Raw genomic sequence first — 18385 nt, 5'->3', positions numbered from 1 at the left:
AACTGCTATTATCTGCCCCCAATAACTGTCTCCTTTTAGTACTAACACCTATCATATAACTAAAAAAAACAAAATGAAATCAAACGTAGGTAGTGTGGTAAAGTGGCAGTTTGATTTTTATGTCAAATTTCTCAAAGGGCATTCGTGGTTCTAAAAGTGGCAGCTTTTTATAATTTTCATATAATATGACATGACAGAAAAGCTTAGCCTCAGCAGAGTTACTACAGATTATTTTCCCTCTCACCATACTCTAGTCCTTTCAGTTTTATGGGGAAAAAGCATGAAGGAGTTAATTGTAAATTATTCTCTTCTCTCCACTTCCTTAAGTAGAGATTGATCTATGTTCTTTTGCTCCAACCCTTCTCCATGGTTTTATTTTTTCTTACTTCTAGTTAGAAGGTGTCAAAATAATCCTAGAGCTTAACAGAGATGAAATCAGTTTGTGGAGGGAGGGTAAAGTCTATCACTACAAAGTTCATCCTGCTTCCATAACTGAAGGGAGAATATGTCAGGTAATTCAAAGCATTATCTTGAGATAAATAATACAGAAGATATTTTTTCCTTGAATAAATCATAGGAAAAATGTAATTCTTGAATATGATGCTACTTGTTTACACAGAATGTAAAATATAAAGATAAGGAAATCTGGAAGGTTTTATGAATTACTAAAACTATATTTAAAGTCATTTTTATACATCTAGTAAAGAATTAATCACTCTAGTGATTAATTCACTCTAGGAACTCTGGTATTATTTTTAGTAAATTGACAAAAGTTCACAAAACACAGCCAACATGCTACTGCCTCTCTCTCAAAAACAGTGAAGCTATGATAACCTTGGAAATTTACCAACTAGCTTAGTTTATAAAATTTTAAAACATTAGAACATATGCAAAAATAAATTTTCACCCCTAGGTTATTAAATAAAAATTAACAAGACATCTGGAAAGAGAAGTCTAGTTTAACTGTCTTCTATATCAGGGAGGGAGGCACATATTAAGAGGAAGAAAATAAATGCTTCATTCATTCTAATATGTATATGATTGAAAACACCATAGCATTGTTTTCTCTTGTGGCAATTATCACTCTGCTTTTTACGCTTCCTTCACAGAAGATACACTCTAAAATTGGAGCCTAAACTGTTCTTATTTTTAATCCCCGAAAGCAGATAACATTGATGTCTTTCACCAGCATGTGTTCAATAACAGATGAATGAAAATAGTCTTATATCAAAAGCCATTAAAAGGTAGTCATTATATTTCTAATGAATCTACATGACATTGTAATTCAGGGGTCTCCAAAGTAGGCATTTGATGGAGGAAAGAAAATATTAGTAGAGTATTAAAAATATCTACCACATTATAGGTATTTTAGTACCATGTATACATATATATATTTATCACTGTAACCCAAGTAATCATATACAGAAAACTGTGGATAAATGAACAAAAACACTTACTAATAGTGATGTGTGATCAATGGTTTATCTCTTTCTCAATTATTCGCTGACATACACAGGAAATCAAATTTAAATCCAAACTCTTATTCCACTATCTCTTTCCAATGTCATTTCCTAATGTTCTTTGGAACATGGGTTTTCAAAGACTATTGGTTGAATTAAGGAATAAATGAACAAAGAACCATGTACCTGACATTAACGTTATCTTAACATTACCCTAACATTCAGAGTAATAAGAACCTACTTTATAACACACTGTAACTTCAATTATAGACATCAAGGACCCCAAACGATAAAAGCTCCCAAAGCAGGTAATAATATTCAAGGTATAATAACATTATGCAGCTTTCAAAAAAGATTAAAAGACACTGAATTATACTGCTTTCTTATAGAAGAAAGAAGACCAGATTTTAGGTATTTTTATGAAAAAAAAAGCCATTTCATGTAAAGGAATCTCTATCTAAACCCAAGCAAGGACATTTATAAATATAATTCACTATTTAAAAACAATAACTAAAAAAAATAAAAACAATAACGAACATAAACTTCCTTATCAGAATCCCACTGGTATTTCATTGAAAACACAATATACTGGCTTTTATCAGAATTCATGTAAATATTATGGTTCAGTTTTACCTGACAAGGTTTTGACAAAATTTTACAGTGAACTGAACTGAAATGTAGTAAGATATACATTTCCATTCACAGACATTGGGATATGTGGTTTGGTAAACCTTATGTTTATCTTTAAGCAAAAAATGTGTATGATACCATTTTCCGTAAAAAGGTTATTATAATATTTTGAAAATGGGAATTGTTTGCTTTGTATTTATGGGAGTTAATTTTGTCATGATCTATGAGAGTATAAATCATATTACTGACACTGACATATTTTAACAATCTTCAGTGAAGATAACAGCGAATGTGGCTCTCATTAGGTAAGGAAAGAAAATTGCACGCATGTAGAACAGTGATCCAGAGTTATGAGCTTTCTACAGGGGACATGTACATTTGTCAGAAGATAACTGCAGTACAAATTTGCAAATCTCTTCAGGCAAACATAGTACAACATTATTCTTTGTAGAATGCAACATACACCTTCCATATATAGAAAGACAACAAACTCTGGTAAGGTGCTTCTTAAACAAGGTTGTGCAGAAATGAACAGATGAGATGATCAGGGCTGAATGGTTGTTTGAGAAAAGAGAAAAACAGAATCATCAATCTCCTCACACTAAGATGACTGTCATCTAACTTGTGAAATCCGTTGGATACCAATGGAAATAAACTGTTTAGCTTTAGTTTGTTCTGTTATAACTTTGGTGGAGAAATGAGGAGATGTTTAAGAAGGGGCGTGGTGGGGCTCACAGAAAAACAAAAAGAAGAAACATCTATTTCCCACGAGGTCTGTATTTACGTTAGGGCATCTACATTCACTAAGTGACCGTAGACCATGTTACTACATTGTCTGTAACCTTTCTCATTGACTGAATGAGGGAAAAACTATTTGTAATACCCACTTTTCTGCTACGCTCATGGCAATAGAATAATACCAAGAAACATTGTGTTTTGTTTTTAGTTTAAACAATCAGTGCCATTTCCCCCCCACATTGTTCCACTAATCCTTCTAAGTCCATGCTAGACAAGTTCTTTTGTCATCAGATTGTGGCTGAATTTATTCAACAAAAGTTATAATCAGAATGATTCTGGAGCCATTCAATTGCTCTTTGTGTAGATATAGCCAGAGTTTAAAAAATAATCGTAGAATTTTTATTAAAGACTTTGACCCTAACAATAAAAAAATTAAGCACATCCAAGTAATTATCTCCCATTTAAATATACACTGTACCCACTAAGACTGCTTGTTCGATTTTTGGATAATGAAATCTCCCAGGTAGCAGTATAATGTGCAGCTAAAAGTGAATCTTGAACAATGCTATTATCATCTTGTCCAGATTGGCCAATTTGTCTCAACGCCAATCTGGAGAGGTCTTATTAGAGGCTAAAACTCTTTGCCGATTCTTTATTCAATACAAGTGCCTGTGGCTCAGATTTAGTGGTGAATTACCCTGAACACCTGGCCAAGATGACTTGAAAAAAGACTATAATTCATTTAGCACAGGCAATCAGAGACCGGTAGTAGAAAAAACAACAATATCAAATGGCCACCTAAATTCTACCTATTGATAACATTACAGTTATCCATTGCCACAACCTGTCCCCAGATCTGCCAGCCACAACCCTCTACCCCCAACCTCTCTCTCTCCTTCTCACCTTCCATCCCTCCTTCCACTTTTCCTATTCTTCCCTCCTTCCTTCCCTCCTCTTCTTCCTTTCCTTCCCTCTTCTCCTTCCTCTGTCTCTCCTTCTTTCCTTTCTCTAAGGGTCATATTTAATCATAATTTTCAGAGAAAAACTCTAGACATATTTTCTCCTTCATTGGATAGATTGTGTCAGTAAAAGAAAACTGTGAATAACTGTCACAACAATTTTATTTCAGAGCTATTTTACTTAAACATGTGATGAAATAGGAAAAGCAGTTTTTTTATCAGATTTCTCTGACACTAAACTATAAATTACAAGTCATCCTCTGCTATAAATTCACAATTTTAGAAAATAAACTTAGAGCTTCATGTATGTTTTACTTTTAAAGGCTTAATTTGCATATTTCACACACATCTCTATTCCTCTACAATATAGTGGTATAATTTTTACTCTAAAATTAAGCAGTCGAGTTGCTTAATTTTTTAAATGGCTAAATTTAACAATCTTTTAAAAATTACAGTTGTAATTTTAACTTCTATTTTTTGCTTAATGTAATTCACTTAGTAAAAGTTATTTTCATTTCTAAATGGTAGCAGCCCCCTGTTTTCTAAAATAAGAATTTAATTAAACAACTTATGCTAAAGAAGAACAGAAACTTAGTATCAAATGCGTGATTTTTCAATTCAAGATCTACAACTATGAAAAGCTAACTTATTCACAGGCCGTGTCCTTATTCCCTTTCTGGGGACTATATTTTAATCACTGCATGTCTAAAGTTTGATCTGAAGTTAATAAATTCGAAACTAAGTTTTCCCAGAGTCATGACACTTTATTACATCATCTCTAATTTCTGATGCTCTGCAGCTACAATTACAATCCCCCAGCTCTAATCTCTGTTAAAAATGAATCTTCTTGATCACATTTCATTCACATTATGCATAAAGCAATTTACATTTTTTATATTGTAATTTTTTATTGTGAAATCTGTGTAAATATAAAGCTCTAATATATTTAACAATATATTCAAGATTGAGACATTATTGCAATATTTGGAGCAAAATTGATTAGAATATTATGAAATGAGAAAAATAATTATTAATTATTAACGAAGAATAACATTTTGTTGTACTATAAATGCATCCTTTTTATTACTTATCTCCATGATATCATTTATTTATTACTTATTTATTTGTAAACATCTTTATTGGAGTATAATTGCTTTACAATGGTGTGTTAGTTTCTGCTTTATAACAAAATGGATCACTTATACATATACTTATGTCCCCATATCTCTTCTCTCTTGCATCTCCCTCCCTTCCCCCCTAGAGAAGTTCCAATAGCATTTTTTGTAAAACTGGTTTGGTGGTGCTGAATTCTCTTAGCTTTTGCTCGTCTATAAAGCTTTTAATTTCTCCATCAAATCTGAATGAGATCCTTGCTGGGTAGAGTAATCTTGGTTGTAGGTTTTTCTCCTTCATCACTTTAAATATGTTCTGCCAGTCCCTTCTGGCTTGCAGAGTTTCTGATGAAAGATCAGCTGTTAACCTTATGGGGATTCCCTTGTGTGTTATTTTTCCCTTGCTGCTTTTAATATGTTTTCTTTGTATTTAATTTTTGACAGTTTGGTTAACATGTGTCTTGGCGTGTTTCTCCTTGGATTTATCCTGTATGGGACTCTCTGCACTTCCTGGACTTGATTAACTATTTCCTTTCCCATATCAGGGAAGTTTTCAACTAAAATGTCTTCAAATATTTTCTCAGTCCCCTTCTTTTTCTCTTCTCCTTCTGGGACCCCTATAATTCGAATGTTGGTGCATTTAACGTTGTCCCAGAGGTCTCTGAGACTGTCCTCAATTCTTTTCATTGCTTTTTCTTTCTTCTGCTCTGCCATCGTTATTTCCACTATTTTATCTTCCAGGTCACTTATACGTTCTTCTGCCTCAGTTATTCTGCTATTGATTCCTTCTAGAGAATTTTTAATTTCATTTACTGTGATGTTCATCACTGTTTGTTTGCCCTTTAGTTCTTCTAGTTTCTTGTTAGATGTTTCTTGTATTTTCTCTATTCTATTTCCAAGATTTTGGATCGTCTTTACTATCATTATTCTGAATTCTTTTTCAGGTTGACTGCCTATTTCCTCTTCATTTGTTAGGTCTGGTGGGTTTTTGCCTTGCTCCTTTATCTGCTGTGTGTTTCTCTGTCTTTTCATTTTGCTTAACTTACTGCGTTTGGGGTTTCCTTTTTGCAGGCTGCAGGTTCGTAGTTCCCGTTGTTTTTGGTGTCTGTCCCCAGTGGCTAAGGTTGGTTCAGTGGGTTGTGTAGGCTTCCTGGTGGAGGGGACTAGTGGCTGTGCTCTGGTGGATGAGGCTGGATCTTGTCTTTCTGGTGGGCATGTCCACGTCTGGTGGTGTGTTTGGGGGTGTCTGTGGCCTTATTATGATTTTAGGCAGCCTCTCTGCTAATGGATGGGGTTGCGTTCCTCTCTTGCTAGTTGTTTGGCATGGGGTGGCCAGCACTGTAGCTTGTTGGTCATTGAGTGGAGCTGGGTGTAGGTGTTGAGATGGAGATCTCTGGGAGATTTTCGCTGTCTGATATTACTTGGAGCTGGGAGGTCTCTTGTTGACCAGTGTCCTGAACTTGGCTCTCCCACTCCAGAGGCACAGCCCTGATGCCTGGCTGGAGCACCAAGAGCCTGTCATCCACACAGCTCAGAATAAAAGGGAGAAAATAAAGAAAGAGAGAAAGAAGAAGATAAAATAAAATAAAATAAAGTAAAATAAAATAAAGTTATTAAAATAATTTAAAAAATTTTTAAGTAATAAAAAAAATTAAAAAGAAAGAAGAGAGCAACCAAACTAAAAAACAAATCAACTAATGATAACAAATGCTCAAACTATACTTTAAAAAAAAACCCAAACAACAACAACAACAAAAAACCAGACAGACAGAACCCTAGCACAAATGGTAAAAGCAAAGCTATACAGACAAAATCTCACACAGAAGCATACACATACACACTCATAAAAAAAGAAAAAGGGAAAAAAAAAACATATACATCATTGCTCCCGAAGTCCACCTCCTGAATTTGGTTTGATTCGTTGTCTATTCAGGTATTCCACAGATGCAGGGTACATCAAGTTGACTGTGGAGACTTAATCCCGCTGCTCCTGAGGCTGCTGGGAGATATTTCCCTTTGTCTTCTTTGTTCTCACAGCTCCCGGGGTTCAGCTTTGGATTCGGCTCCGCCTGTGCGTGTTGGTTGCCTGAGGGCGGCTTTTCTTCACTCAGACAGGACGGGGTTAAAGGAGCCCGTGATTCGGGGGCTCTGGCTCACTCAGGCCAGGCGGAGGGTGGGGTAGGGATGCAGGGCGAGTCTGCAGCGGTAGAGGCCAGCGTGACGTTGCACCAGCCTGAGGCGCGACGTGCGTTCTCCCGGGGAAGTTGTCCCTGGATCCCGGGACACTGGCAGTGGCGGGCTGCACAGGCTCCCTGGAAGAGGGGTGTGGAGAGTGACCTGTGCTCGCACACAGGCTTCTTGGTGGCGGCAGCAGCGGCCTTAGCATCCCATGCCCGTCTCTGTGGTCCGCGCTGATAGCCGCGGCTCATCTGGAGCTCCTTTAAGCTGCGCTCTTAATCCCATCTCCTCGCACCAGGAAACAAAGAGGCAAGAAAAAGTCTCTTGACTCTTAGGCAGGTCCAGACATTTTCCCGGACTCCCTCCTGGCTAGCTGTGGCGCACTAGCCCCCTTCAGGCTGTGTTCACGCAGCCAACCCCAGTCCTCTCCCTGGGATCTAAGCTCCGAAGCCCGAGCCTCAGCTCCCAGCCCCGCCCGCCCGGGCGGGTGAGCAGACAAGCCTCTCCGGCTGGTGAGTGCTGGTCGGCACCGATCCTCTGTGCGGGAATCTCTAAGTTTTGTCCTCCGCACCCCTGTTGCTGCGCTCTCCTCCGCGGCTCCGAAGCTCCCCCTTCCGCCACCCGCAGTCTCCGCGCGCGAAGGGGCTTCCTAGTGTGTGAACACCTTTCCTCCTTCACAGCTCCCTCCCACTGGTGCAGGTCCCGTCCCTATTCTTTTGTCTGTGTTTTTTCTTTTTTCTTTTGCCCTACCCGGGTACGTGGGGAGTTTCTTGTCTTTTGGGAAGTCTGAGGTCTTCTGCCAGCATTCGGTAGGTGTTCTGTAGGAGTTGTTCCACGTGTAGATGTATTTCTGGTATATCTGTGGGGAGGAAGGTGATCTCCCCGTCTTACTCTTCTGCCATCTTGAAGCTCCCTCACAATCTACATTTTTTTGAGAACCAACTACTGTATGTGCAGGTGTCAAACAAACTTATATTTAGAGTACTGGGACATAAATAGTTTTATTTCAGGTCTCCATATTGCAAAGTTAAAACAGATAAACATATTGCTTACATTGGGAGGAGGGGTGAGGAAATGATCTCTCCCCCAGTGTAAGGAGCTTTGGAAGGAAAGCGTTTTAAATCAGTGTTCTCTGCTCTCCTCTAGCTAAGAGATGGGGGTGTGACCCAAGCATGGTCAACTGGACTCCTCCCAGGACTTTAAATTTTGAACAGTTACACAGTATAAAGCAAAAGAGGATCACAAAGAGACTCAAGTAGTACCTGCTAGCTAAATGCCCAGGCATACTCAGGTCCGTTTTCTTTTTCTAGGTCTTTTTCCATTGCCTTCAAGCTAATTACAGTGTTTACTTTCTGCCTGATTTAATCAGAGGATACTTTCCCTTGCTTGCATGGAGAGAAACCTACCTAATATGCAACTACACTACATTTGACGATTTTACTTCTCTGTTTAAAATCCTTTCAGATTGTTACCACCTGCAGGCCATAATCAAAACTCCTTAGTCTGTATTGTAATAGTTCTGTATGGTGGCTTATTTTATAACGGATTAACGCATTAAATCATACAAATTTGTAACAGATAAAAATATCAAATCACTAGGTTATACACCTGAAACTATTATAATATTGTATGTCAATTATAATTTATTTTAAAAACCCTCCTTAGTCTGGCAAGGAAGGGTACCCATTTTTTAGTCCTACCCTTCTCTATGCAACCTCATAAATTTCTTCCTCATCCCCTTAGTTTCAACCATATGGAATCACAATTTCTATCACATACTGCACTGTTTACTTCAGTGAAAAGCACAGTTCCTTCTGCCAGGATCGCCTTTGTCATTTTATCTACCTGGTTAATTCCAAGTTGTTCTTTAATGCTTCGCTTAGGTTTTATCTTCTTCAAGAAGCTTTTCCTGACATCTCTTCTCCTCCTTGGCTTAGTTAGATGCCCTCTCCATGAAGTAAGTCCCTAGAGCATTGCCCAAGGATTCCCAGGGAAGTGGAAAACTACGGCATCTGAGGGTGGGGATTCTAGAACCAGACTGCTTAGGTTCAAATCTCATTGCTAGCTTTTTACTACTTGACGTTGAGCAAGTTACTTACAACATTACTTACACAAGCACTCACTGCGCTTTAGTATAAATCTCACAGTGTTGTTGTAAGCATTAAGTGATACACACAAATCATTTAGATCAGTGACTAGCATCATTAACGCTAAATATGTGCTAGGTATTATCCTGAAATTTATTTCTATCACAGTGCTATTATTGCTTTTTATTCCCATCATCTTCTTTAATCTGTGCATTCCTATCTTGTCTAACTCTGTATTTCCCAGGCACTTAGTAGTCGCTCAATAAAAATTTACTAAAAGAATATATGAGTAAATAGACATTGATAGCGTTTTACAGTTTATAAAGCACAGATGGAACACTGCATCGTTTCTCACACCTCAAACAGTAAAATTAGAATTGCTTTATTTAAAACTCTACATAGAGGAAATATTTCTTCCCTGATATTACAATTAATACTTCCCCAAACTCACCTCTCTTTTTTATAACCCTCCACACACACACATTTGTTTAATGTTTATTTAGGGTCATTTTACTGACCATTTAGTGACTGTAGCTATACAAGGCAGGAATTGACAATATCTTTATAATTTTTTTTAATGTAAGGGGAAGAAGTAGGAAAATCGTCCCCACTATTTAGCAAGAGAAGAGAGATTACAGGTGTATATGTGTGTGTGTATGTGTGTGTGTGTATGTGTGTGTGTGAACATTTATAATACAGTTGACCCTTGAATAACACAGGTTTGAACTATGCAAGTCCAATTCCACGGGGATTTTTTTTTCAATAAAAATACAATCAGCCCCCCGTATCTGCAGATGCAGAATCCACAGTGCAGAATCCACGGATATGGAGGGCCAACTATGGGACTTGAGTATCTGCAGATTTTGTTATCCATGGTGGATTCCAGAACCAATCCCTTGTGTGACTGACAACTGTACTGGCTTTCTGTGACCCTAGACATGGCACTTGAACTTCTCCTCTGAATTACTTTTGGACCTGTAGTTAAAGACTACCACTTTGAAGAGGCATCAAACATTTTACAAAGGAGTGTGAATTATCTTTCCCACTCTAGTATCTAGTGTCTTTTACAGGAGGCCATAATGTCATTAGCAGAATGGGGTCCAGGTGTGGAAATGAGCTCTTATTTTCGTGTAATATTATTATATGACGTACAGTTTGCACAACACAAATACCATGAATAGGCAGACTTACATAGTTTGCTTAGCACCTAATATTAATTACTAACATTAGTTGAATACTTGCAGTAATCAAGGCAAGGTGGGAAGCATTTTCATGTACTACCTAATTTAATCCTCATGACCACCTATAAGGAAGACAGTATCATTATCCACATTGTATAGATAGATGACCTCAGGTTCAGGGAGGTTGAATAACTTACCCAAGGTCACACAGCTACAGTAGAGGAGCCAAACTTTAAACCCATACAATCTAATTTCAAAGCCCATGCTTTAAACATCATAACATACTGTCTCCTCTGGTTAGGAATAGTCCCGGAAGTACTGGAATAGCTCAATATGATATTGTGAAAGAATGTACCTCTTGTTTCTTTATGTATCAGCACACTGCAATTGTAAAATGCTTAGCTTTGTGTCTCACATACACTATATATTCAAATACACATATATCACCAAATGGTAGCCACATTTACAGTTAATACTGGCAGGCAGTATACATAGTAAGAACACAGGCTTAGGCCCCAAACAGACCTGGATTTGAATATTTGCTCTGCTACTTATTAGGAGTATGACATCTATGAGCTTCGGTTGCTTTTTTGGAAAAATTTGGCTACTAATACTTGTTATAAAGCAGTAGTAAAACAAACTATACATACATATTTATATAATATTTACATATCTTTATATTCACACATCTCCAACACTATGGTATATGTGAATCCTTTGTGCCTTGTACCTAGAAGAGGAAACCAAGATCCAGAGCATGATTTGACCACAATCATGCCATTTGCAAATGACGAAAAAAGACCACTGGGGCTTCCCTGGTGGCGCAGTGGCTGAGAGTCTGCCTGCCGACGCAGGGGACACGGGTTGGTGCCCCGGTCTGGGAAGATCCCACATGTCGCAGAGCGGCTGGGCCCGTGAGCCATGGCCGCTGAGCCTGCGCATCCGGAGCCTGTGCTCCGCAACGGGAGAGGCCACAACAGTGAGAGGCCCGCGTACCGCAAAAAAAAAAAAAAAAAAAAAAAAGACCACTGAATTCAGGTCCTCTGAGTCTAAGATCAAGACACTTTAAATGCAGGTTGTTTACTATTAAATTATTTTCATTCCTAATGAATTGCTGAAGTTCATTTTAAAAAGAAATCTGTCTGCCCTAGTCCCTGTTTTTTCAAAAAGTATTTCTAAACAACTTCAGTACAATTTATTACTTCTTTAGAAAACACTTGAACATCATTTACAAGTGAAAAAACTATAGCATATAAACCTTTCAAATCTACTTTTCTTATTCATTCAGAAATATAAAAGATATATAGTATATTTGTTTTAGCTAAGTAAACCGTATTTATGTCAGTATATTCTGATGCTTCTCATTGATGTCGTAATTTTGCAGAATGGATTCCAATGAGGCTGAGAAATGCAATCGTATTAAAAACATGCGTACTTGAGTATGGCATTAAATAAATACGAATATTAAGATCTAAGGTATTTAAAAATATATTATGTTTTGTTACTTTTCTCTTTTTTTATTTGGAGCTTATTTTCAATTATCCTTATCACTGGAGGAGGAGAATTGGCATGGACGACTCAGAAGAGTGAACAACCAATTCCCAGATTATTATATTCGACTCTGTAATATATTATGGCTGCAGAGTGCCAAAACAAACACTTCAAATGTAGACAGCTCGAATGAGCTATTTATTTGATATAAAATAGGTTTTAAAAATACCAGATGTTTAGTGAATTTAATTAAGCCAACTATACTTTAAGGGCTAAGCTTTTTTACTTGTATTATTCCTTTGTAATTTATGGTTGTTTTAGACAACTGCATTCATTTGTTTCCTTGATCATACTTAGACCAAACAGAGTAGAGAGAGTAGTGTGTTGGCTCACAGAGAAAAGCTACCTAAAAACTGGTGGGAAATGACTTGTGGAAAATCTTCACTTTAAAGATAAACCTCTGCCAGCCCTTCTCTTTTTTCCCCCATACCTTCTGCTTGATGATCATCTCGTTGATGTCTTCGAGATCACCCACCATCACCCTCTGTGATTTTATAACACGATCAAGCAGAGACAGCCAGTCGGTAAGTTCTGTCCAAACCCGGTTGAAATCTGCCAGAGCAGGTACCTCCAACAGCAAGGAAGATGGCATTTCTAGTTTGGAGACGGCAGTTTCCTTGGTAACCACAGGTTGTGTCACCAGAGTGACAGTCTGACTAGGAGCTAAATTTTTTTTTCAAAAAGGAAAAAAGAAAAAAAGAAAAATTAGAAACACAAGAAGCCAATTTCAATAATAATAAAACTAATTTAGGTGTAACAATTTGAGCCAAAGTATTATTTATGACATTATAAATATAATTTTAAAATTATAAGCACAATTTATAAAGTATCCTAATGTGGATACTTTATATAGTACCACGATAGAAAAATTCAAAGTTTCCAACTTTTCATTAATACATATTTAACAATCCTTCAAACTGATTTTGATTATCATCATGGCTGAGCAACTGATTTAATTTAAAAAGTCCTTCTCAATAACAATTATACAGGTTGTGGAATCGGTAAAGAAAAATATAAAGTATTCAGGCTTTGCCAGGTGAATAAGTTTTACTTATTTTTTTCATTCAAGGGGAAGAAAAAAGTAAAGATTGGATAAGATCTTAATTCGAACTTATGATTTCCTTGAATAGGAAGTAAATTAGTTTGGAGGTGGACTCTAGGGAAATCAAAGCCAATGAAATGTTCTTGTCTTTGCTCTGCATTTTATACTGGGAGCAGCTTATATATTTTTTCCTTTTCTTTCAGACTGGTAATAAAGTGACTAGCAGTGAAGAAAACCCAAGCTACATTATTTTTGGAAAAGCAGAGCTAGGAAAGTTTTTCCACTTGGATAGTGAAACACTGTTTCAAGGTTATTAAGAAATATTAAATTAATATGAATAGTGATGAACACTATAGTGTAAGGTAGCACATGGTAACAGTTAAGATCTGAAGTTCTGGAGTGAAAACACCTGGGAGAGAATCCTTCTCTGTCTTAGGAAGTCTGTGACCTTGGTTAAGTTACTAAACTTCTCTAAATTTCAAGTTTTCTCTTCAGCAAGGAGGGATAATGACAGGATAAATGTCAAAGGGGCAGTTGTACAGATTCAATGACTAATACAAGAAATGTACACAGAACAATACCAGAAAAATAACAGGAAAATATTAGCATAGTTCCAGACACTAGTAGGTAATACTGTTAGGTATTACTATTTTTATAAATATCTGATAAATAAGAAGCACAGTGATAACAAATATGGTAAGAAGTTAGAGATAACGGGTCGAAATACGTAAAATATTTGGGGAAAACTCAGTCAAAGGTCTTGTGTGGCCCTGTATGTACTGAAGGGGGCTGAATTTGCTGGTGTGAATTGATACTAAATACCAACAGCTGGATTATCGAAGGTGCGTGAAGAAGGGCAAGAAATGTCAGGTCAGTTTATAGCCAATGGCCTCTGGAGCCTAATATATCCAGGAGACTGGTAGTAGAGAAGGAGTGGCCTATATAGTTCAGAACGGAAGCTTTGAGGGAAAGCTGCAAAACACAGCATGTCAACGGGAAGCCTGAGAGGCACGGATGACAAGAGAACTGTTCTAGAAACATGAAGAAAATGTGCCGTACGGGCATTCCATTCTGAGGTAGCCATAAATTACTTTTCATGGTTATATTACTTTCTGCCTTTTTAAGGTTGTCTTTTTGTTAGAGAAGATGATGAAAGAAATGGAGGAAAGTCTCTTGTCTCTCAAGCTTCTTGAGGAGAACAAGAGGTTCCTACAGATGGAAGAAATAATCTTGAACAAGGTAGAAAGAAAAAAAGTGAGGTGTCAGATGGAATAAAAAACTAATGCCAAGAAGTAATGACTGAAGGACAATGATACTGAGGAGACAGAGAAGAAATAGTTTCCCAAAGCTATCTCACTACTCTGAGGCTTTTTTCTAGAAAGAATGAAACATAATTTGAAGCAGAAATAGCATCTTGTGATCCAACAGTCTAGTAGGAGAAAGCATGGGAGCCAATAGGATCTGGCAATCTTAAAAGGGATTCCAAGAGAGGAGCTGAATCCCTGGAGAGAATGCATGGGTGTGGATGAAAAGAGAGCTAAATTAAAATATCACTGTAGGAGCTAACTGTGGAATGTCTAGCTGACTAGGAAATATGGACAAATTGTTCTGAAAATAGATAACAACAGATACTCAGGCAACATACAGTATTTTAGGAGGATTTCAAGGTTCTGGGAAGTGTCAGACAAGGTTTTTTTTTTTTTTTTAACTTGACATTGAAAAATTCACCCTCAAAAGAAAGAAGGAATGCGATTTTTTTCTCTAGACTTGCTTCTGACCAACAAAGAAGTGTTTAATGAAGTGGAAATTATCACATCATCTTAAATTTCTCTACAGTGAAGGACGAGAATGCAGAGAATCATCAGACTTCAACTGTTTTCTGGAAAACACATGGGGGGGGGGCGGAGGGAAAAGTCTATTGAAAAGAAAGGCTAGGACCAGAGATCGGAAAACAGAACGTTTTAAGATGACTAAAAAGTACAGTTAATATTGGGATGATAAATCACAAAATTCTCCAATGAGGAAAAAGTGTCACCAAGTAGAAAGACAGCTGAAACAGATTCAGAGGAGAGCTGAGAGGCAGAGCAATGCTGCCATCTGTGCCCTGGTCATGGGCAAAGGATCTGATTTGTGGACCGGTCAGTCAGGACATGGCTGGTCTTGTCTCCTCCAGTCCTCAACACCTGAAAACAGCTTTCTACCAATGGGGAAGGGAGGAGAAACTTTCCATTTTGCTCACTGCTTTATCTTCTGCACCTCCCACAGGTTCTAGAATCTAGAAGATGCTCAATTGATGACCTCTGAATAAATGAATGAAACAAACAAAAAAGTCTATGCACAGCAAGATTTTCAGTAAACTTAGAGGCCTTCTATCCAAGGCGAGTGCTAAAAGAGACCATCTAAAGACAGTTTCTCGAAGCCTAGAACACAGAACATGCCAAGGCTCTTGCTGTTTAGGTGATTTTAGCTATTTTAAGAACAAGAAAATAATGAGCCACTGCTTGGGGAAGGCAATGGAAACTCAAATATTAAAGGGAGAAAATAGAACCAATGAATTCTTATGTTCCCTACTTTTCTATCAAGGGGAGAAAAGCAGGAAACAACACTGGATCAAGAAGCAGAGTACAAAACAGACTATCTAAGGCTAGAATGATGGATTTAAACCCTTGCTCTGCCATGTTTTAGCTGTGTAACCCTAGGCAGGTTACTTAACCTCCCTGAATCTCCATTTACTCCTCTTTAAAATGGAGATTATAATAGTACTTCCCTCACAGAGAGCTGGTCTTACCATTTCCTAGATATACAATCTTGGACAAGATTACAGGCATCTGGAGGTAAGGGATTATACCATGCTTGCTAAACTGAACTTTTCTGAACCTCAGATCATTTACCCGCATAATGAAGAAAACAGTACCAATCACATGGAATTGTTCTAATTAGTATTTTATGAATTGATATGTTAGGTCACCTCCTAGCATGTGTATGTGTGTGTTTTTTCCTCCTCCTTTCCCTTTTGCTGCTCAATGTTTATTGGCTGCTCACTTTCTAAATTAGCACGGCTTTCCAGGTCCTGTGCTCTTAGAACCAGACTTCATACTCCAGCTTCATCTCCCTCCATTCTTCCCATGCTTCCCCACACCTCAGTCTCTATATGGCATTCTCCCATGAGCACAGACCATCTCACCCTTTCGTGCCCTTCCATATGCTCTATATTCTTCTTGAAAACTCCTCTCCCTTCCCCAGACAAAAGTCTCAATTCCTTTTCAAATACCAACTCTAGATTTCTATGTTTTGTGGAGGACCAGGGTAAGTTCATAACTAAAAATCTCTATGAGGCATAGAATTACACCATTCTTTCGGGTCTTAAACACTTTGAATCCTTAACATTTTATTACTGAAATCTAACCATCACTAGGAAGAACAAAATCTTGCACCATTATTAGGGTTGGGGAATTTTAATTTTATTTGTAATATGGCTAGAGGGTAGCTGATAGTACTTGAGAGCTGGGTTCTAAACTCCAGAAACTTTGGGTCTCCTAGAGAAAAAAAGTGCTATATCATGAAGTAGCAAGAGGCTAATCTCCATCTATTACACACATTTTATTAGGGTCAATTCTATCTACAACACTACTTGAAATATTTCATTCGTCCTAAAAAGACTTGTCTCTAGATCCATGTATGTGCACATACTTTAATTTTTTTATTAAGCAAGATGCTTCAATGGAAAAATTTTGAGGTCCTGAGAACATTTTTTTAAATAAATTTATTTATTTTATTTATTTATTTTTGGCTACTTTGGTTCTTTGTTGCTGTGTGCGGCTTTCTCTAGTTGCGGCAAGCGGAGGCTACTCTTCACTGCAGTGCGCGGCCGTCTCATTGCTGTGGCTTCTCTTGTGGAGCACGGGCTCTAGGTGCGTGGGCTCAGTAGTTGTGGCTTGCAGGCTCTAGAGCACAGGCTCAGTAGTTGTGGTGCACAGGCTTAGTTGCCCTGAGGCATGTGGGATCTTCCCAGACCAGGGCTCGAACCCGTGTCCCCTGCACTGGCAGGCGGATTCTTAACCACTGTGCCACCAGGGAAGCCTGAGGTCCTGAGAACATTTATCATATTTTATTATGTATATCATATATTGACTCATACTGCATATTCAGATGCCTCTACTTTTAGCTAAAGAGAAAAAAAAATTAGGTTGCTTCTTTTCCACTGTCCTTTTACTAGAAACATAAGCAAATCACCTCATGAGGTAAAGTGTGGGCTGGTCGGATCTGTAAGGAGGCAGTTTAAGTGGTTTTGTCCAGACTGAGCCACAGAATCTTGACACCAAGGGTCAGGCAGGGATATTTCGTCATCCCATGGGAGTTTTCTGTTAACTCCATCATTTAAAAGATGGAAAGAGGATTTGTTGAGAGTTCTCTCAACCCATAACCCTCATCAGGGAAGGAGTCAGGATACATAAACGACTACACAGAATCTTAAGCACGAAGTTCCAGGATGGGTTTCCAGGTTCTCTTCCTTAAGGAGCATGGAAAATGGCTTCCCCTCTCGCCGGTAGGGATCCTTTCCTCCGTGCCCCCGTTTAACGCCCGTACAGTTTGATCGGCTTGCCTGGATGTCTGCCTCTTGCCTCAGGCCACTGTCCAGGGTTGCAAGGAGTTGGCCCTAGGAATGGCTGCTTCAAATCTCTGCTTCTTTAACCATCACCGAGACCAAGGTCATTCTTCTCAAGTCCGATGGAAGAAGCATCTCTTCCAGCATGGGGTTAGGCGGAAAACAGTCCTTAAGGTGTCACACTATTAACCATCCCTCCAGCAACAGGGGCTAGTGCCCTTGGTTAATCAATTCATGTCAGAACCACATGTATTACAATGTGTATCACTAAGCCAGGTACATAGATACACACATCATATATATGTGTGTATGTGAATAGATATGTACATGTACACACAGACACACACACACACACACACACAGAGCCTGTATAGTCTGACTATTAATGATTGTAGCATAACGTGTTTCACATGTGTTTATTAGAAAATTAAGATAACTCTACTAGAAATTGTATTTTCCTTCCACAGTTAAGCATACAAAAAGTCAAACTCAAAATTTCTGAAAGGAATCAAGTTTGGCACACCAGAATAGTAGCATGAGTAACACTAGGTGTAATATACTATTGCAAACCACAGCTTTGCTCTGAGTATTTTGTTGATTAAAAGGTGTTGGCTTCAGGAGGGAACTCTCATTTTTTCAAGTGTTTTAAGAATATTTCTCTAGTCTAAAATTTTAATTGGTTTCGAGGGTACATGATTAGTCAGACTAATAGCTTTACTTAGAGCTTTAGAGGAACTACTAAATGTTTTAAAAAACACACAATGTGTTTGGAATACTTCCTTTGAAGTATTCACATGTGATTTTTCTGTAATTGACAGGTCTCCTTTGGTTGATAAGAAAA

At 37.9% G+C, this 18385-nt stretch overlaps 1 protein-coding gene across 1 annotated transcript in view; it reads right to left on the bottom strand.

The window, feature by feature from the left end:
- Positions 1-18385, bottom strand: part of DMD (dystrophin) — a 736567-nt gene that overhangs the window by 669533 nt on the left and 48649 nt on the right. The window contains exon 2 of the mRNA XM_033849482.2: positions 12327-12559. Coding sequence (XP_033705373.2) covers positions 12327-12488 — 162 coding nt within the window. The 5' untranslated portion in view covers positions 12489-12559. The remainder of the gene's footprint in view (positions 1-12326; positions 12560-18385) is intronic.

This window comes from Tursiops truncatus, chromosome X (assembly GCF_011762595.2).
Source record: "Tursiops truncatus isolate mTurTru1 chromosome X, mTurTru1.mat.Y, whole genome shotgun sequence".
In the NCBI taxonomy this organism is placed as follows: Eukaryota; Metazoa; Chordata; class Mammalia; order Artiodactyla; family Delphinidae; genus Tursiops; species Tursiops truncatus.
The sequence above is the reverse complement of the archived record's forward strand: the minus strand, read 5'-3'. Positions and strand labels throughout refer to the sequence as shown.